Source organism: Ornithodoros turicata, chromosome 1 (genome assembly GCF_037126465.1).
Source record: "Ornithodoros turicata isolate Travis chromosome 1, ASM3712646v1, whole genome shotgun sequence".
Lineage (NCBI taxonomy): Eukaryota > Metazoa > Arthropoda > Arachnida > Ixodida > Argasidae > Ornithodoros > Ornithodoros turicata.
In genome coordinates this window covers 105,123,059-105,144,103 of record NC_088201.1, presented here as the reverse complement: position 1 = coordinate 105,144,103, position 21,045 = coordinate 105,123,059, and the positions used below count along the sequence as shown (strand labels likewise).

The window sequence follows — 21,045 nt, the reverse complement described above, 5'->3', positions numbered from 1 at the left end:
TTTGAAGGACGAATTTCGCTTGTGCTCGAAGCGAAACAAGCATTCCGACCGGCATCACTTATAGTTTGAGGAACAACACTACCACCAAAGGTTGAGCCTACAACGGTATCTGCGCGATGTGGAGTCGTCGAAGTGCAACGATCACTCGGAACAGCACGGCTGGAGCATCCTGCATTACCAAAATCTCTCAAATCCGCAGGTTCCGTCACATGCCTGCCTCTACCACGTAAATTCGCAAAGTCCTTCTTACGTTTCCGTTGTCCGTAGACGTGACTTCGAGCCATAATGGGTAAATACTATGAACACGCAGAAAACACAGAAGGACAGAGAGCAAATGAACAGGACAAGAAAGTGAAAAAAAAACGCGTAACTTAGCCACGAATTGGTCACTTCAGGACGAACCGAAACCACGGACGCCGATCAGCTGCTGCGCAATACGCGGAGGTTTACAAGCGGACTACGTTCGGGCGCTGCGAGCGGACGGCGCCATCTTCCGGAATCAGTGGTAAACGCCTTGGATGCATGCCTGTACTCACGTTTAATTCTTTTTCGGAAAAACAGAATGCTAAAAACACACAAAAAAACGCGTCATTTGAATCCTGGAACATGTCCCCGGTTAACCTCAGAAGCGGATTGTTTAAATTATTTGCTTTCATTTATTTATTTGGATTTTTTGAAGCTGGGTAGCGACAAAATTCGTTTCTTTTTCTTTAAAAAAAAATTACAACGCTAGAGCGATATTTCAGTTCCCAGAGTTAAGAGATCTTGACGTCACCTTTCCAATGAAAGTTTCCGCAATCCGATCTGTCTCGTAGTTCAGCCACAAAACCTATGCAAAGTTCACATAGAAAACAGGGGGTGGTATGTCCTCTTAAGATGAAAATGTAAGCAAACCAAATCCATGAATCCTAGAATGATCAAGAGCCTCGGTGACCTGGAGAAGGATGTCTTGCTTTCAATCGTTTCGTTTCACACCTTCAAGTCTACCGCGACATCGAACAGGTATCGTAATCCGTATTATTGTTATTGCGGGGATATGGCTTATTTTTATGCAACTTCAGATACTGAGCGTCTGAACAGCGAAAGCCTCTACAACCTCCACAGCTCTTGCTCTTGCAGCGTCAAGCCATGAAACTGTGAAGTACGTACCTTACGTAGACGGATCGAAGAGGGAACGGAGGGAGTGGAGTGCTTACATAAATTGAAGGAGATTAAGTACTTGGTGGCATCAATGACGATCTCGCGCGGCGCTTGAGAAGATTGATTTACGTCCAGTTTTGGACCCTCACAGATTTCCAACGACGATTGTAAATCTACTGGACTTGCGCGGAGAAATATCTCCAAGACAAGCAGCTAATAGCTGCTTTTTCACGCACACAAGTTCATGGTACCCAGCGGCCTCGGGCATCTGCAGACCTCAAGTTATCCTCACAACGCTGAACCGCATTGGCCATAAGCTCTACGAGGAACCTTCACGGCGCCGTACTCATTCTCGAGAAACGGCGTATCAAAGTCGTCCCACCACTCGCGCCCGTCTTAACCTTTTCCGACTAAATGTTTCTTCCCATTCTGATTTTCACTGAACCCACAGGTTCAAGACCCAATGCCAGGTTATAGACATTTCAAAAAGGACGTCAAACGTTGAAATCTTCAAGCGTGCATCCTTTGTGTTCAGCAAACTGTGACAAGCGTCGGAACGTAAATGCAACCAGTGTATGATCAATGTTAGTCTACAAGAGGGTGTTTGTGACTTAACGTATACACATGAACGAAACGTCAAGGACTGCAGAATTATCGACGCCGGTGACAACGCTCTTCGTGAAAGATTTATCCGTAACTGGGCAGTGAGCATGATCGTCGAAATACTTCTATGCACCCCGATCGAACCTTCAAGACGGACCCTCCAGAGCCAATCCAGAGCTGTGGCCAACCATGCTCTAAGGGCTTGCCCTTAGTAAGGAAGATGGTGCAGAACGTGTATGCCATGGAATGGGCTTATGGGGGTTTGCAGGCAGGCTTGCTCAAACTCGACTAAGTGCAATACAGATCCAAGCAGCACAATCGACTGCAGAAAGACCGGGGTCGCAATTGGATTGTTGGCTCACAACTGATGCATATGACAATGTCTTCCCGACAGCTTGAGAGAGGAGAAACGACTTGAAAGAGTGCCTGTGATGAAGTCGTTGCGACCGTAGACGGTGTTGAAATGGCCTGCGAGTCTTAGTATGACAACAAGCATCTCAACATGCTGTCCACTTTCGTTGGATCACAACCACTAACGACAGTAAAGAGGTGGTCCAGGAAAGAAAAAGAAACAGTTGCGGCCAGCTGCCCTAGTGTAATCACTCAATACAACAAGCACATGGGAGGAGTGGATTTACTGGACTCACTCTTTGGCCTATACAGAGTTCAAGTGCGCTGCAAAAAGTGGTACTTCCGACTGTTTACCCACATGCTGCGCTTGACTGTTGTTGCAGCATGGCTGCTCTACCGAAGAGTGCAAGAGGAAGCGAGAAGTGACAAGAATGATATCCTCAGCGTGGCATGCATCAAGGCTGAAGTTGCTGATGGCCTCATTTTTTGCAAGCAAAAATGTAGCCCGAAAGCGCCTACGTCGGAGGACCTTAGACTCCATTGTGACGTCCGGTTCTTACACCAATTTCTACGGCTTGGACATTCTCGGAATCACTTAGCGGAGTCACTTAAGTCGTCTCTTGTGACGATTCCAAGAATCACCCACGAGGCAGCTGGCAGAGCGTCGACAAAAGACGCTGCGAATCCTCCTTGAAACAGCGACGGATCATCGGGCAATGTGTAAAGTGGACGCTGCGATCTGGGTCGCTTTCTTGGGAGAAGACCTCCTTATGTGATCTCCGAGGCCCTCTACGAACTGTACTACATCGGTGAGCTCTCCTCATACATTGACAAGCGTTCCGTGGCACTCCCTGTGTATGTTCTGTATAATAGATCCTTATTGGCTCATCCCTTGCACGCGACGTCAGCATCCTGCTGCTGTACATATTAAACTATTATTATTACGTTCGCCATTGTTTGTGTGCTTTCTCCTTCTTGGTGTTCGGTCCCACACATATTGTAGTTGTGCCTGCGTCCTCCCCTTGGGAGCGTAGTCGTCACACCATGGACAGTAAGTTGGATGAGAAGAAGCACCGTGGTCCCTGAGGTTCAGTTCCATCTTTCGACGTTCGGACAGATGGTGTTGGACACTGGCCCGAGCTTCCTGAAGGAAGGCAGAAATGCAAGCACCCCGACTGCAAGCTCAAATCCTCTATCGGAAGCAAGTACATGGTGCATCGCTGCTTGTTGCAGAAGAACAAAAATAACAAGTGCTTTTTCACATTTCACAATATGTAGATACAGATGTAAACAGGTCCCAATAATAATTGCATAATCTTTCCGTGCATAGAATGTCCATGTCTTTCACTTAGTCATAGACGTGTCTCATGAATAGGCATAGAGTTGCACAGGAAGGAATGTTTGTGCAATATATTGACCACTAGTTGCACGAAGTGCCAAATTTGGTACCATCCGGTACCGCCATTACTGGCAGGATTTGGGGCTTCATAGGTATTTTTCTGGCCCACTTTGACGTTCTGAATTGAAAAATAACGTGAAATATTTTTTCAAGTCACAGGAAAAATGTGTTCAATACAGGGCATTCCTGACCTCATTCCGTCTGCAAAGCTCTTTCAAGTAGTGGCTCAACAAAATTTGGAAGGAGCCACAGCATCATTTTTCCATGAGTAGCAAGCATCATAGGAGCCCGCATTAATAGAACGGGCCCAGTAAGTTACTTTCTCCCCGTTTTCACATATTTTTATAAACATGAACCAGCATGGCAGTGGCAGTGTTAAAAAAAAAAAACATTAAATAATACAGTATACATGTGGTCAGATGCTTACCGAGAACAACACATAATACATAGTTAATAGTTAAGTACACATGTAGTGAAGATTCAGATACTGTGAAGATATAGCGGTCCAACTCATTTCATCATACAAGAAATACTATTGTAATGATCTTAGACTAACCTTTGAGAACGTCATACATGTTCAGACTGCAGAAGGGTCTTTTGCCTTGCGCACCAAAGAAGCTGTACTGCTGTCCTAGACTGTCTGATAGAAGGCGCATCATCATGGCTGCTACTTTTTGCCTTAGTTGGTTGCCTCCAACAAACGAGAACGCAGCGGCCTGCAAGGTGAATTATGAGTCATATCAATATCACTTCAGCAAGCATTGTAACAGAGCCATCAAAAACATTCTATTTGAGTTCAGCAATATGCAGATAGCTTGACACTACTGCATGGCTTGTGCCTCCTTTTCATGCGGATGCCTAACAGATCCGAGTGTAACTCTTTAGCTTCAAGCCGGGATTCCAAGCTCCTGACATCTTCCTCTGTACATAGTGGGAGGTCTTCCATCATCACCTTTGATGCTGGGGTGCCTTTCTGTTTTACAATTTTCATCGGTACAATATTCTGCTGCTTGATGTCGTGGAGGATGGCACCTGCAGTATCTGAGGAAATTGATAATGGTATACTACAGCTAGTGGATAACACTAGGGTAACACTTACCTTGCCTTGGTTGATGTCACCTTAGATACAAGGCCACGTACTTGTCTCATGGACATTTGGTGTCCTTGCAGCCTCACACAAGATCCGTTATTGTAACTAGTCAGAAAGCCCACTTCCGCATAAGCGAGTTCGCTGAACCCACTCTGGTGGACTTAGTTCATAGCCTCGGCAGCACACTTTGCAGAAAGAGTAAACATCTCCTGAGAAAGCAAAGGGCGCAAGCAACTATTAATTTTTGCTGTAGAAGTCTAAGCATATGTCTACTTTATTTACGATGTAATATTTTGCTGATATTGAGGCAGCAACTCACTGAAGAGTTTACGGCTGCGCAATCCGTGGCAGCAGTATCGGTGTGACTTGCAGTAGCTAATCGTAGGTATATAACTAAAACAAGCTTAGATGGGCTGAAATCGAGCGAACGGGTAGAGAAGTACGAAGGGAGTTGCCTCAGGACAGGAGCCGCCGATATTTCGAACAGGGACTGTTCTTCTTCTCTTGGCCCAGAAGAAGAACAGTCTCTGTTCGAAATATCGGCGGCTCCTGTCCTGAGGCAACTCCCTTCGTCAAACAAACTTAGTTCAGTGTTGCTAAATCAGGCAATGTTACAAAGAAATTATGGCGGAATGCCTAATGTCATGGTGGACGTTCATGTCATGATTGCTTAGTGACCCTTACTCTGTGTTATCAAGCCTGGAGTGAAAGTGATTCACCAGTGCGAAGTGCACATCACACAAACGACCACTGGTTTCCGTGATAGGTAGGCCCGAGAGACAGGAGAGGAACACCCAACAGTACGGCTTGTGCTGAGTGTTTCAGCGCCTATCGCTCAGGGTCGCCTATCATTCGGTTTCTCCTCCAGCTGGCTTGTCTCTTGTCTGTACGACAGACGTGTAACTGAAGTTAATAGTGACACAATATCACATACTTTCACAATATCACCACATTCATATATACACCAAGCTTCAAATGCACTAGGGCAAGATACTTAAGTTGAAAAAGGCAACTAAGCCAATCTAGCTTATGTCAGCAGGTAAAATCTCTGTTACCTTTGTCGTGTGGGAGCACACCGGTCGCCAGAAATTTCAGAGACAAGCCAAACACCAGAGTTACCTTCCTCTGCATTGGAATCACAATACTTGCTAATGAAGAAGATAACGTTCCCCCATGTTCACTTGTTAATGAAGTTTTCCCGTACATTGATTGAAAGCAGTGACTGAATAGGAGACCTAACGAACAAACTGTCTGCAAAAACATTTTCAGAACTGCAACAGAATTGATGCCTATATGTGGTCTAGAGCACAATCCCCGCATTATTGTCTGATTGTGCGCAGTGCCAACAGTAGAGAGAAGTCTTGGTCTGCGGCCTCGTCGTCTTGAGAAGAAATGACCCCAGCCAGCGTCATAGCCCTAAGCATGAATATAAGAAAAGTACTGTGTTGTGCTTAAAACTTCACGGGCGTAGCTATACAGAGCCGTTTGTACATGATCTACAAGAGCAGTAGATATTGTAGCTGTTAAAACTCCAGTTAGCAAGACATTGTACAGTTCCTGTTCATGTGACAAAATGCTCTGAAGCCGTCGCCGCAGACAACCAATGATCTGCTTTGTATAGAGAAACAATAATTAACTTATATTCACTTGTGATTTTCTCGGGCCGTTGTCTCTGCTCGGGCCTGCAATAAAGGTGCACATATTTACAGGACACTGAACTGCATTGCAGAGGCAACAGCAATTAACGCCTTACTGCACCTGGTAACTGTTGAGAAGAAAGAGAGTTTGAGCAGGTGGAGCAGGAGCGGGTGGAGCAGGAGAAGGAGGTGAATGAGGATGACTCTGTTCCTGGGTAGCAAATAGGTCATCGCTGCTTTCACTGGCATTGTCTGTAAACAGCCGTAGTCTCCGTTTGCGTTTCCCGTTTCTACAGAGGAATGTAGCACTTAGCTAGTCACACACCCTCTGTGCCTGCTAAAAACGGAAATATGCGTACAGCCACTGGTGTGTCAGTACCTTGGTCCGATGATAGGATATCATCACCATGCAAGCCTTTCTTCATCTTCATAGGTGTCTGTGGGCGACAGACATGTAGACATTGAAAAAAATCTGAGGTACACTGCACACACTCCTCTCTAGCACTGCAAGTCAGGGATTGGAAACGTTTCGTTTTCGGTTCGGTTTGGGTTCGGGTATATTGGTTCGGTTCGGGTTCAGACCCACAGCAGCGCAGAATATCGGATCAGGAAAGTGAATTGTGAGCAGGTTGTCATGGGCTGGAAGCAGGCACATCCTTACGGTTCTCAAATAACATAACTGTATTTTCTTTGTTGTTGTTGACGCAGCAACACTGTGTATCACAGATGTGCTTTTCAGGTGCAACATTACGGTAGCATACTGTACTCTCTACATTCTGAAAACTTAACTTCACCACATAGCACGACGCCATCTATTGCCATGGTTGGTAGGGTTACAGTCTCTGAGTTAGTGAGAGAGAGAGGGGGGGGGTTGGGCGTACACCTTTTTGTGTAAATTCGAATAATAATTGACGGAAAAAGGTGTTCGCCTCCCTCTCTCTTCGAATAAGAAGCGATTGCCCTATCATTTGTGGCAATGGTTGGCACACAGCGTGCTATGCGGTGAAGTTCAGTTGTGTAGTTCACTCACACCCTGTTACATCCTGCTCAGGAAATGGGTGTTATTTTCGCAGCCTGAAATGGAAACAGAACTTGGGGGACGACAAAAATTGCGTACAAGGAAGCCTACAGCTGCCAAAAGGAAGACGAGAGTGAGAGAAAAAGAAAGGAAACACAAACAAAGGCCTTGTCCTATCTGACGACGCAGATACCGGAAGTGTGGAATGTGCCGCCTCCATGAGCGGTTTTTCTATTTTTTTTCGTAGAGAACATTATAACAACCCTCGGTTTACTTCGTTTTTAGCCTGAGGTAACTCAGCCTACGTTCTTAAGAATGAACCTCGCCGCACAGCACGCTCCTTGCCAGCCATAATCTCAAATGATATCGTTATCTGCCCTGATTTGTTGAAAGGGGGGGAGGGCGCACGCCCTTTTTAGTGGCAATTATGAACAACATAAATGGCACAAAAAGTCTACGCCTCCAGTTTTCAAAAATCAGGGCAGAAAGTGATATCATTCAAGGTTATGGTGGGCAAGGATGTCTTTCTTTTGAACATGGGAGAACTGATGTTCTGAGGCTGGAACAACATGGAAGGGACAATCACATACAAGGCCTCAAGTTGCCTAAGAAATTAGCGATGAAAGATGAAAGTCACTGAAAAGGTTAGCCAGCTGTAGGACTCGAACCCACATCTTCTGGATTACCGGTCCAGGGCTCTACCAATTGAGCTAAGCTAACACGCCTAAGGTAACACGTGCCGTCGTTTCTCTGCTATGGTACTCCAACCGCTATAAAAACACAAAATTGCTTCAGGTTTGCAGGAAACAAATCGAGGGAACGGGCTGTAGCTCTTGTTTTCAGCATGGCGGAAAGCACCATCCACGACACTATCGAGCGTGTGGCATGCTTTTTTTGAGAGCATCAGCAAATAAGTTATACGCTTTCCTGTGACAGAAGAAGAGAAAGCAGCATGCAGTGAAAAGTTTGAAAAGATAGGTGACAAGCAAGGTGACAAGCAAGGTGACAAGCAAGGTGACAAGATAGGTGACAAGCATCCTCTGTGCATGGACTTCATATGATGAAGCCCCATTGCAGTTTGTTCCCGTTTTTTTTTCTCTCTCTCTATCTCTTTATTGACACCAGATGTGTCGTTTGGGTGTTGTCTGCGTTATATCTTTAGGGAGCTGGGTAACGACAAAACCGATTTTCTTTTTTTTTTACAGTATGATGCGAGTGATAGATCTGTAATTGATATACTAATAAATGGACTTTTCTTCATACTTCAGGTTTCCCACATGTGTTGGGGTATGTGGGTGGCACGTACTTAGAGACGAGATGCCCAGTGCACAAGATTGCTTCAACAGACACAAACAGGCACTACAAGAAGATGTACGGTCTTCAAGCGATTTGTGACAGTGATTGTAAGTTTCCTGATGTATTTCTTGGGCACACAGGAAAGACACATCATGCAGAAGTATTCAGACGTTCCTTTATCGTGGGCAAGCTGCCACGTATCTGTGCCGACTGGTATCATACATTAGGTGATGCGGCGTACGCTTTGACGGAATACATACTGACACCTTATAGAGACAATGGCAACCTGACACCCCAGCAGCTCAATTTCAACCTGCGCCTGAGCCAGACACGCGTAAGAATAGAGCATGCGTTTGGGCTCTTGAACAGATTCAGGCAGCTACTGCTCTTGGAGATGTGGACTGTCGCTAAGGCCACACAGTTTATCCTTGCGTGCTGTGTGTTGCCCAACTTGTGTGTGGATGTGGGGGGGGGGGATGTCACAATAGAAGATGAGCCTGTGGAAGGGTGCTGTAATGTACCATGCCAGGGGTCAGCGAAACCTGCATCACAGATGTGTCACGTAGGGACAGACTATTTAGGCAGCTGTGTGAGGAAACAAGGAAGAGGATACCTGAGTACTTATATGCATTTCACCAGCTGCTGTTCTGTACATGTTTTTTTTCTTCATTTTCTGTAAATATAAATAGGGAGTGACTTTTTCAGATTAAACCCGATCCCGCCTGATTATCCCCCCCCCTCCCGATCGGACCTCGGACCAATTGTAAGCTAAGCCAGATTTCTCCCCAGATTCACTTCACTATGAAATCCTCAAGTGACGTTTCCACTGAAGACGAACAAAGGTCGTCAAGCCTAACACATGTAAAAATGGGTCACTTACTTTCCCAGAAATACACTCATGCGTGTCAGCACTTGACTATGCCATCAGGGTTAGCGCAGGTAGGTCACCTACAAAGAAATTAGGAAAGATTAGGAAAGGGCGTAATCGACAAGAGGAGAAACAAAATCACCCAATAACACCCGAGGCACAACTAGCGCCCGATTTCACCCCGAGTTACAGATCTGAAAAGAGCGCCCGATCTTTTTCCCTCAGAATTTGAGCAAGGCATTTAAGCTGCAAATGTCACCCTCTAAATAAGTATATTGTGTGTCAATATGTGTATTCCCACCCCAACCTTTTGGGGGGAGCTCACTGTATGTTGAAAATAAATGTGTGAAAAGGCAATAAATTTACTCTGTTATATCAGTGATACTGGCGAAATTTCTATACTAGTAATTTCCTAATAATAGGGACAAGTTATACACTGTGGCTAATAAAACCAGCATGAAAACTGCCTACATAATTTATTCAAGTACGAGCGTGTATTGCACCAGGGGCCCTATCCTCGTAAAAAGTAATCGACCTCGATTACTTTACGTCACGAGCTCTAGGGTGGGGCCAGGTGGGGCTACAATAAAATACTCCGCCCTTAAGGCCCGCCCATTTCTAGGGAAATTTATCCCTAGTTTTCCCTAGCAGCATCCGTGAATAAGTGGATATGATCTGGGATTTGCGGAGGCGCTATGTACCGGATTGGAATATATTGTATGTCGAAAAAGAATAGGGATCATGTCTCAAATATAAAGCACAGCGCAACAATTTAAATACTTACAACTTTAATAGCAAAATGCGAATGATCCGTTCACGCCAAAAGGTTGCTTGGACATTCTCGCCGCCGCCGCCGCCATGCCGCTCAGGTAAACGTGACCATTTCGGCCCCGAAACCGAAACTGAATGCATGGTCTCCAACGTTCGTTGGTGCGTAGTCTTTAAATGGTGTTTTCGTTTTTCGCGTGCTAGTAAAAGTTCGTGTTCAGTGTGAGCGCGTGTTTGTCATGGTTTACACCACTTCTGTTACCACATACAGTCTGTTAACATATTTATTCACCGATTCTGCAATGTGCCTACATAATATGACGCTGCCAATGTGCATGCCAACACAGCACGAACCTTGCGAAAGGGGTTAGCTCGTCATACAGCGAAATATTGATGTGGCCGTGATGTAGCGGAGTTAACGAGGGCTCTCTAGAGTCATATATGAGTCATAAATATCTGTGCATTGTATTATATATATATATATATATATATATAAAATGAAAAAAATAGCCGGAGCTCTTTGGCTGCACGTATAGCATATGTCTGTAACTCAAACATCGCCATGCCAGTACTGGACAGCTGTTTCGGCCTTCTTGGACCTCATCAGCAGTACGCAGGCAGGCGACGTTTGAGTGGATGGCGTCAGAAGGTCACGTAACACGTGATTCCTCCCGTCAGGGTGAGATAACTCACTCACTGAAAGCCCAGTGCAAAGCCAGTGAAGTATAAAATGAAAAAAAATAGCCGGAGCTGTCCAGTACTGGCATGGCGATGTTTGAGTTACAGACATATGCTATACGTGCAGCCAAAGAGCTCCGGCTATTTTTTTCATTTTATACTTCACTGGCTTTGCACTGGGCTTTCAGTGAGTGAGTTATCTCACCCTGACGGGAGGAATCACGTGTTACGTGACCTTCTGACGCCATCCACTCAAACGTCGCCTGCCTGCGTACTGCTGATGAGGTCCAAGAAGGCCGAAACAGCTGTCCAGTACTGGCATGGCGATGTTTGAGTTACAGACATATGCTATACGTGCAGCCAAAGAGCTCCGGCTATTTTTTTCATATAATGTATGCGCGAATAATGTACAATTATCTGCGCAAAACAGAGCTATAATAGGGCATTGCAGGGCACATTTACAACGAATTCCGGGAGGACTGTTTATATGCTCTGGCGGACAGCGCGTTTGCAACGTCGGCAACAATGAACTTGTGTTTTCGTTTCATTTTCCTTTCCACTAATGGCGAGCGAAGGCGCATCACCTGGTGCTGCGGCCACGAGGCCCCGTGTCCGTGGTCCGCAAGTGTCTCAGGAGCGCATGGAGACGCTTATCTCATACCTGGAAGCCAACAGGCACTTGGCAAATCCCGCGGACGATATGTCCGGGCATCCGCGTGGCGGTGGGGGCCTGGAGGCCGAGTGGCGAGCCTTGGCTGACACCCTCAACCAGGGTCAGTCATACCGCCGCACGGCGCAGCAGTGGCGGACGGTGTGGCTTAATAAGCGCCGCACCATCAAACTAAAGTATTCAACTTGGAAGGCTGCGTGCACCAGAACCGGCAACGTCAAGACGTTTGAGGATGCCGTTGGTGAGTTCACCGACATTGATGCGCGTGCTCTACAGCTCCTGGGGGCTTGCAGAGTGGTGAGCTTTTCATCCAACCGACGTCTCTTCAGCGGCCTCGTAAGTGTCGTTTTGTAGCGGTGTGTATTTGATGGTTTTCATCGACGCGATATTTTTTGTAATTACATGTGTTACCGCAACCAGTGCAGGCGTCCCGAGCCTGACCCAGCGCAGCCCAGTACGTCCTAAGCGCCACGTACGTCGTCGGAGCCGCGTCCGAGCACGTCATCTTCGTCGGCGCCCAGTGCTTCTGCCGTACCTCCATGCCGTACCGTCAGTGGAACCTCCCCGACATAGCTCGACAGGTGACAGTATTTTTAGGATCTTCCACGTCATTTTTATTCTGACTATAAGAAACAAACACACACACTCTACTGAATGATGTAGGACGTTTTTTAACGTGGGCCATTCTTTTCGCAGCCTCCCCTGACAGCCCACCGCGTCCTCAGCCTAGTCGACTGCACGCTCGCATTGACGAGTTGATGGCTGGGGCCGCGCAGCACACCCGCACAATGGACCGTGTCCTAAAGGTCCGCGACGGCATTGGGACGGTAGTTACTGCCTCCTTTCGCCAACACGAGGTCCATTAGCAGCAGGTAATCGTTTGCATCGCAGTGCGTAATGATGTGTGTGTGTGTTTGTGTGTGTGTTTATCGCCGGCTGCACGCCGGGATTGATGAATTAATTAATGGCTGCGGTCGCGTAGCATACGCAGGCCATGGAGAGGGTAGCGGCGGGCCTGGACAACGTTGCGGCGGCTATCACCGCCTCTGTACGCCAGCAAGAGGCTCACTAGCAACGGGTAATCATTTGCATCACATAACTTATGACGTGTCTTGGGTATCCTCTAACACTGTATCACATGGTTAAAGAACGAAACCATGTTCCGGGCCTTCCTGGCTGCCCTGGCTAGGGAAACGACGCCACGTCAGGGACCATAATTACGCATCACGGCGCGGAGGCGTGTATATAATGTATATAGTGTATGTAATGTATATAGTGTATATAGTGCCGAGCTCAAGAGTCCCAAGTAGGACGAGACGGCCGTCCTCGGCTGGGAGTGCACGATCAACTGGTAAACATAGGCACAGCCACGTGCAGCCACAGAGCATACTCTCAAGACCCAACCCAAGATTGTGTTACTTCCCTGCGCCGGGCTGAAGAGTCCCAAGTAGGACGAAACGGCCGTCCTCGGCTAGGAGCGCACGATCAACTTGTAGGCATAGTACATATGGAACACTTCAAAATGAAGAACAATATGGTCCCATATTTTCCGCAAGACTGCTTTTCTGGAAAGCGTGTTGCACTCTTTGTCTACAGATTCAGGCCTTCGAGTTTCAAATTGGGTGCGATCATGTGGCGAGTTGTTGATTTCGCAGAACACGATTCACAATCAGACGATTTCTGATTTTATATGTCCACGTAGCAAAGGAGGGAGAGGAGGCAATAGGCATGCCTTCTGTAGGTGATGTTGGTTGAGACACCATGTATTTGTATATACTGAATTGTAAATAAATTTCTGAGTTGCTGCTTCCCGTTAACTCTGTATCTGTCTTTCGTTTCTTTTCGGCTGTGTATATAGCTCGTGGACATGTATGCAGACTGTATAGTGTAAACAGGGTGTGCGACGAAAACATAGCGTTCATTTTGGTTTTGCTCCCCCTCTATGGAAGCGCGAGTGCGCCCCTCAATCTTGTACGGTGCATTCTTTTGTTCAAAGAGGAGCGATTTCTGTGCCGCGAAACAACCGTACAGCCGGACCGAAACAAATGCTCCCCAAAAAGTTTTACTGAAAGCAGACATAGTAGGGCTCGTATGGTCTTACCACTCATATTTGCGATACGTATGCGCAGTATCTGTTGTATGGCACTGTCTGACAAATTCAGTGCATTAAAAAGCCCGTAGAAGGAATACCAAAGTCATTCAGGCAGGAATCAAGAGAAAGAGTTCCATGTCGCTCTCAGGTTAGGACCTGTTTCTTATAGAAGCCGTAGCTACATTGTTTTGTCTGCTGACTCCTTATGTGGGGGCTGATCTTCGGGGGTTTCAGTTGTTCCATTAAAAATTTCCGAGTGCTCTTTCCCTTGTGTGTGCGTTGTTCTAGCTTGGTTCGCAATGTTAAAACGAGTAACGCAATGAGGTTCTTGAAAGCATCGAGAATTCTTGATATTGTGAAATGAGACGTTTTCAAATGCCTTTTTTTATTCGCAATAAAGCGACATGTATTATGGGGAGACACGTAGCAACAAAGCCTGCAGCTATTCACCGCAACTTCAGCATGTGCCTGCCGTTGCAGACTTCACAGACACGCGCGTATGATAACTGCAAACTGGTAATTCGTGACTTTACTTCGCGGGACAGCTGTAATCATGATAGCGACGTCACAGTGCTCGCGTCTGTGATTTAATTTTGCCCACCTGCAAATGCTACAAGGAGCGCCGTGTTTAACGTCCCTCGCAGAAGACGGTGTGCTGGGCAACTTGTACCTCGCCACGGAGCTGCCAGCGCCCTCGGTCGGGTTGGAGCACGCGACTCTGGGATCAGAACAACTCTGAACTATGAAAGGAATGCGTGAAGACATGGCCCATAATATGCGGGTGCTTTTCACCATTGTGCAATGCATAGTCTTGTGCAAAATAAACTACCCGATGACGCTGGACTCCAGCAAGTAGCGCCTAGGTGGGAGGCGCGCTGACGCAGTTACAGAGATACTGCTTCGATCCATCTAACGTTTGATAATGAAGGGTTCGCAGTCATTATGTACGTTGATTTACGTGCAAGGTGTTCAAGAGAGTGACACGGCAAATGAGCAGATATCCGCCATGCGCTAACTCTCGACTCTGAGCATACGATGCGTGCTTAGCATGCTAAGCTTCCGCGCCGAGACCGCGGGAGGTGTCTCGTGTTCGAATCCCGACGACGGCTTTGATGTCGACGGTTTCTCCGGGGTATGCCACAGACAACTTCAGACAAGAATATCCTCCCTGTTTCCTTAGCAGTCGGCGAAGCACGCAGGCTGTTCCTATGGTGGCCGATCGAGTAGCATGGAAATACACCGGCAAAGCAGCATCACCTGAGCAAGAACGAGACATGTTAATTTAAAAGACCAAAGCAAGAGGAGAAAACCAACCTCATAGAACCACAAAGTGACAGAGACGCAGCCAGCGCTGCTTACACTCACCACAGGTCATCAATTAACTGTGCTCGAACCGCAGCACCTGCCTCATAAGTGTCTGTTTCGCGAGGGGGCACAGGATGGCTAGTGGAACCCTCGCTCGCCTCGTCGTCATCGAGGTCATCTTCACCTTGGGCATCAGCGGGGGGCGCGCGCCAGTGCATGCAGATGTTATGAAGCACTGCGCAAGCCACCACAATGTTGGATGCCCTATGGGGGCTGTAGTGTAGACCCCTGTAGCGCTGCAGACACCGGAACCTAGCCTTAAGGAGGCCGATGCACCTTTCCACCGTGCTGCGTGCACGTCGGTGTCGACTGCTGCACCGCGCTTCCGGTGTCGACGGCTCCTGTTCGCCTGGCAAAGGAGTCAAGAGCCAGGGCTCCAAGGGATAACCACTGTCACCTAAGCAAAATGAGGAATATCATGTTCCGGTCCAATCGTACTTCCAGTAGAGCCTACCCAACAGATACTTGCGCACGTTAGATGAATGCGTGCTGCGGAGCTCCTCTCGCAGCTCGCTGTGCCGCCAAACGTAGGCATCGTGCGTACCCCCAGAGAAGGAGCAGCCTAGAGAGGTGATTGTCATCGACGAATCACACACCTAAAACACATGATGACACTGCTTGTGAAACATCTTCTACTGCCACGCGTAATCAGGTCATTCTCACACGAGAGCCATATTTTGTAGGTGAAACAGCACTGTTGAATAAAGACGAGGAGCGTGGAAAGAGGATGAGCGCGCGATGGGGCAGTGGGCTATAGTTCACGAGAATAAAGCAGTTTTCGAAACGGCAGCAAGACGAGCGGTCGCGTCCTCACTGCAATACCCAACACTTTGGTGCCGAAACCCGGGAGGCACCGCTCTCTGCCATGCCAGACGACCTGGACAACCTCAAACGGAAACGAGCGGGGACCCGAGCAGCGGTCACCCGCACCACCGCCCATCTTCGCGGGCTGTTGGCCTCAGCAACCCTCTCAGCAGAAGATGTTGAAGTGGACCTGGAATACCTCATCGCTGGCAGAGCTACACTTCAGGAATACGACCAGCAAGTCCTGGCAGCAACAAGCGGCGACGGGTACGATGAGGAGTTGAACTCAGTTCTGGAGCGCGAGCAGGAGCTCGATGCCGCCATTACCAGAGCCCGGCGAGCGCTTAGGCTCGCCTCGCAAGCGGCTGGTACAGCAGGAACGACCGGCGGTTCCTATGTAGCCCCAACTTCCCGAAGTATTTCATTGCCTAAACTGCAAATCCCGAAGTTCGGAGGCAAGCTGCAAGATTGGGCTCGGTTTTGGGAGCACTTCGAGGCTACGATCCACAGCTGCAGTTCCCTCGCTGCCATCGAGAAATTCAAATATCTTCTGTCGTATGTCACGGACGATGCCAAGCGAGCAATTGATGGAATTGGTCTCACCGGAAACAACTATGAGAGTGCCATCGCTGTCCTCAAGCGACGATTTGGTCGCCCGGATCTTTTAGCAACGGAGCATATTGATAAATTGCTATCACCCCGCCCAGTACACAGTGCCACAGAGGTGGGTTCCCTGCGGAACTTGTACGACGACGTATCCCGGCACATGCGAGCCCTGGAAGCCCTGTCGATCCCTCGAAGCAGCTACGGCGTCATCCTATACAGGGTTGTCACCCGGTGTTTACCCGCCGAGCTGTTTGTTCAGTTTCGGTAGAAAGGAAGGGAAGCCGAGGTTGCGAACAGAGACCCCGTATGCGGAGACCCCCCAACGAGGACGTCGACGAGGACCCAAGAAGGAAGGGAGATCGAGGCTGCGAGCAGTGGGGACTCCCCTATTAGAGCATCAACAATGAGCCAAGACGTGGACGCCCTTCTTCAGTTCTTGGCCATCCAGATTGAAGCCAGGGAGGAGGCCGCGCTCCATCGACACCGACCCGTTCATAAGGATCCAGAAAATGGCGACAGTGTGCCCCTTCCGTCAGCCGTGGCTCTTCCCGCTGCCACAGCTCCAGAGGAGCCTGTGCGTGACGCACAAACGAGTAGTCCCCCCGCACCGTGCGTCGTGTGCCGTGATACCGGGCACTCAGTTGGAGCGTGTCCAGCTCCGACGGCTCCAGAAGACAAACGCCGACGTCTCCTAGCGGCCCGCCGTTGCTTTCGCTGTGCCAAGCGCTACCATCACGCTCGCCAATGTCGGTCGTCCGCAAGCTTGACCTGTGGAAAGTGCAATGGGCAGCACCTTACGTCGCTTTGCGACATTCAGCCCAGCCCACGCAGTAACGTCAGCGCCGTCGGAATCGCGGAAGCGATTTCGCAAGATGTTCAGTCGATGGCTACGTCTGCACAGGGCATCGTGAGGTACCTGCAGACCGCTGTGGCAGAAGCCTCTGGACCGGCAGGAACACTCTGGGTCAGAGTACTATTAGACAACGGCAGCCAACGAACCTTTGTAACAGAGGACCTGACACGAAGGTTAGGGTGCGAAGCGCAGGGTTCCGAAGATCTGGCGATCTTTTCCTTCGGCTTGACACGACGTTCTGCACGTCATATGTGCGCTAAGGTCAGCCTCTCTCTCAGCGGACTACACGAGTCCCAGGACTTGGACGCTCTCACGGTCCCAGAGATCTGCAGGTCCCTCAGCCCTGCAGTAGGCGGCACTGTTGCAGCACTCTTGCAAGATCATGGCCTAGAACCCGCGCCGACTTCTTGTCCCTCTGACAACGTCGACAACGTCGACATTCTGGTAGGCGCTGATTATTACTGGCGATTTGTATCCGGCAAAATTGTTCGACTAAGCGACGACCTGACTGCGGTCGACACGCTCTTCGGATGGACAGTCCAAGGGCCCGCCAACATCTCCTCCCTTGTTGGGGTGTCATCAGTTGTGTCGCTGCTGTGCTGCGCCGAAACAGGCGCTGTTCTAGATCCGACCGAAATGTGGCGGCTTGATGCACTGGGCATCACAGCTCCCGCCAGCAAAGACACAAGAGAAGCCGACCGCATCCTTTTCGAGGAAGACATCAAATTCCAGGAAAACCGATATCAAGTCCATTTAATGATAAAAGAGCCTGGACTCCCTCTAGAAGCCAACAACAAGATAACAGCAGAAAGGAGATTAAACGCGCAGCTACGACGTTTCCGCACGGCGTCCGACGTCCTTCAGCAGTACGATCAAACTATGCGGGAATATTTCACAGAGGGCCACGCGGAACCTGTCACAGGCCCGGACCCGCCGAGGAACCTGTATTACCTACCTCACCACGCCGTAATACGCAAGGATGCAGTCACCACCAGGATAATAATCGTATTTGACGCTTCGTCCCATATTCCGGGCCAGCCTTCGCTGAATGACGTCCTGTCGAAGGGTGCAAACATCAAGTGACTTACTTCATCTGCTGCTGACCTTCCGTTCCTACCCCATTATCCTCACCGCCGACATGCGAAAGGCTTACTTGCAGATTCAAATCAGGCCGGAAGACCGCGACGCACTCCGATTCCTGTGGCTTACCGAGTTGCCTTCCGCTACAAGCTTCCATCCTGAATGCCAAGAGTGGCGCATGACTAGGGTCCCCTTTGGCGCTTCCTCCAGCCCGTTTCTGTTGGCGGGCTGGAGGAAGCGCCAAAGGGGACGCGGAGGCAGAACGATGGAGGCACTGCGACGGTGCCCACAACCCCGCCGACCTTCTTACCAGAGGTCTCTCGGCACAGGACCTCATCGACAACAATGCATGGTGGAAGGGCCCACCCTGGCTGTCGAACCGAATCGACCACAGCGCCTCGCCAGAGGCAGACCTCGACAGCAGCTTGGAGTCCGAACTGGTTTGTTCGCCCGTTGCCACCGGCGGCCAGGATGCTTTGATTCGGCTGGAAGATTACAGCTCGCTGAGACGTCTCCTACGAATCACAGCCTACGTACTTGGCTACGTTGCCAACCTACGTCGCCCAGACGCCAAGCGCACCGGTCCGCTCTCAGCACAAGAACTGCTCTCCGCCGAGCGACTTTGGGTAGAGCGTACTCAAGGGGAGACATTTGCAACCGAAATCGCTGATCTAAAAAACTCTCGCCCGCTTCCCAGGTCTTCCAGCATTCTTACGCTGAACCCGTATCTCGACAGCAGCTCACCCCTTCGAGTCGGTGGCCGCCTGCAACAAATGGAAGACACCGAGCGTGTTCGACATCCCATCCTCCTTCCCAGCAAGCATCGCCTGACTGAACTGCTCATCATGGACGTGCACATGCGCCTTCACCATGCCGGGATCCAAGACACGTTATGTGAACTGCGACAAAGCTACTGGGTGACGAAGGGACGTCAAGCCGTGCGCCGGACACTGCATACGTGCCTCCAATGCAGGCGAAGGCGTCTCAGTCCAGAAACTGCACCGGTTGCACCTCTCCCGAGAGAAAGGCTAACCCCCTCGCTCCCGTTCGACACTGTAGGAGTCGATTTCGCCGGACCTCTTTATGTCTCCAGGGAGGACGGCACCGAGCACAAGGCCTACATCACGCTCTTCACCTGCGGAGTAACCAGACCTTCCTCGCCGCCTTTCGTCGCTTCATCTCCAGACGGGGGGTTCCATCCCTAGTTATGTCAGACAACGCGCGCACCTTCCATCACGCCGCCCGCCTTCTTTCAGTCCTCTCCTCCCCCGATGTCCAGGACCTCGCCGCCCACCACCACATTCAGTGGAAGTTCATCCTTGAAAGGGCACCCTGGTGGGGGGGGGGGGGGGATGGTGGGAGAGGATGGTGCGTTCCGTCAAGGAGGCTCTGAAACGCTGCTTGGGCAGGCGGCGTCTTAACTTTGAGGAGCTCAGTACAGCCCTGTGCCAAGTAGAGAGAATCATCAACTGTCGTCCGTTAACCCACATCTCCTCGGACCCACTCGACCTCGAACCTCTCACGCCATCCCACCTTTTGCTCGGGAAAAGGTCCACCACTCTGCCCGGGATCAGCCCTGTCGCACCGCCAAGGGACACCAGAGGTCTTCAGCGTCACTTGAGGACCCAAGAGCAGACGAAACAGCACTTCTGGGCAAGATGGCGCAGGGAATACCTGCTGCAAATGAGATCCGCTCACATGGCACATTCCAACCCGGAGGCCCAACTGAGACTTGGAGATATCGTCGTCATTCACGACAAGGGGACACCACCGATGCTCTGGAAGCTCGGTCGCGTCACCCGACTCGTCCTTGGACGCGACGGCGTGATACGTGGTTGCGGTCTCACGTTGGCAAACAGGTCGACCATTTATCGCCCGGTTCAACTGCTCCATCGCATGGAAGCAGACTTGGGAGCACCGGCGGCCCGGGAAGGTGTTGAATAAAGACGAGGAGCGTGGAAAGAGAATGAGCGCGCGATGGGGCAGTGGGCTATAGTTCACGTGAATAAAGCAGTTTTCGAAACGCCAGCAAGACGAGCGGTCGCGTCCTCACTGCAATACCCAACAAGCACCACATAACAATGGGTCTTCTACTTAGACTCAAGAAGCTGCTTAAAACGTGCAAACACTTCATTGCAAAGGAGGTAGGGCATGAATACTTACGACCATCGCGTTCAGTGCAAAGTACTACTTTCTGCAGAAGAACGCGCTCTCCTGATATTGCTCACTGCTTTCGGAGGGAGCAGTGACGCACACGAGTGTGCCGTCGATGCAGCCTGCGTAGCAAATTGTGTGCTCTGTTAATCGATATGTTACATGGGTACATTTGTTGAGAGATTCCCCATAATCCATTAACTAACTTTACGAAGCACTCACCAATTACGCCGGGCAACTTCCACTTCCTCTAGAAACCAGCCGTTGCCGCCTGCACCTCTGCAGAGCTTAGGGGAAATTTATTCCACAGCGGTGCAAGGTGAAGCACGATGGCATTCGTCACTCTAAACAGCACCCTGCTGACTGTGCTCTGGGAGAAGGACAGATCGCGGTCAGTAGCAACCATCCCCTGAAAGCTGCCCGTGGCATAAAAGCGAAGGGCAATCACTATCTGGTCCGCAACTGTCAAGGTCCTCCTTGTCGCCCTTCTAGGTTGCAACGCGGGCCTAAGCTGGTGGCAGAGCCAGCGGACGAGTTCCTTCGTCAGCCTATATTTGTTGAGGAAAACTTGGT

General features: G+C 49.6%; 4 protein-coding genes and 1 pseudogene across 4 annotated transcripts; 4 read left to right on the top strand and 1 right to left on the bottom strand.

Annotated features, from left to right (window-relative positions):
• Positions 1-913: 913 nt before the first annotated feature.
• LOC135381719 (putative nuclease HARBI1) lies at positions 914-10,275 on the top strand (annotated as a pseudogene).
• Positions 10,276-14,863: 4,588 nt separating this feature from the next.
• On the bottom strand, positions 14,864-15,556 carry LOC135381703 (putative nuclease HARBI1). Its single transcript, XM_064612563.1, has 3 exons — positions 15,430-15,556; positions 14,976-15,372; positions 14,864-14,867 (listed from the first exon to the last, which is right to left on the bottom strand). Exons 1-3 carry the CDS (start codon positions 15,554-15,556, stop codon positions 14,864-14,866), a joined length of 528 nt encoding a protein of 175 aa, XP_064468633.1.
• Positions 15,557-15,840: 284 nt separating this feature from the next.
• Positions 15,841-16,653, top strand: LOC135381687 (uncharacterized). Its single transcript, XM_064612561.1, has one exon. The coding sequence runs from the start codon at positions 15,841-15,843 to the stop codon at positions 16,651-16,653; it is 813 nt and encodes a 270-aa protein (XP_064468631.1).
• A 135-nt stretch (positions 16,654-16,788) lies between these two features.
• Positions 16,789-18,321, top strand: LOC135381671 (uncharacterized). The gene has a single exon (XM_064612560.1). It carries the CDS (start codon positions 16,789-16,791, stop codon positions 18,319-18,321), a length of 1,533 nt encoding a protein of 510 aa, XP_064468630.1.
• A 55-nt stretch (positions 18,322-18,376) lies between these two features.
• LOC135381655 (uncharacterized) lies at positions 18,377-19,523 on the top strand. The gene is made up of 2 exons (XM_064612559.1): positions 18,377-18,537; positions 18,632-19,523. The coding sequence occupies exons 1-2, from the start codon at positions 18,377-18,379 to the stop codon at positions 19,521-19,523; spliced, it is 1,053 nt and encodes a 350-aa protein (XP_064468629.1).
• Positions 19,524-21,045: the final 1,522 nt, after the last annotated feature.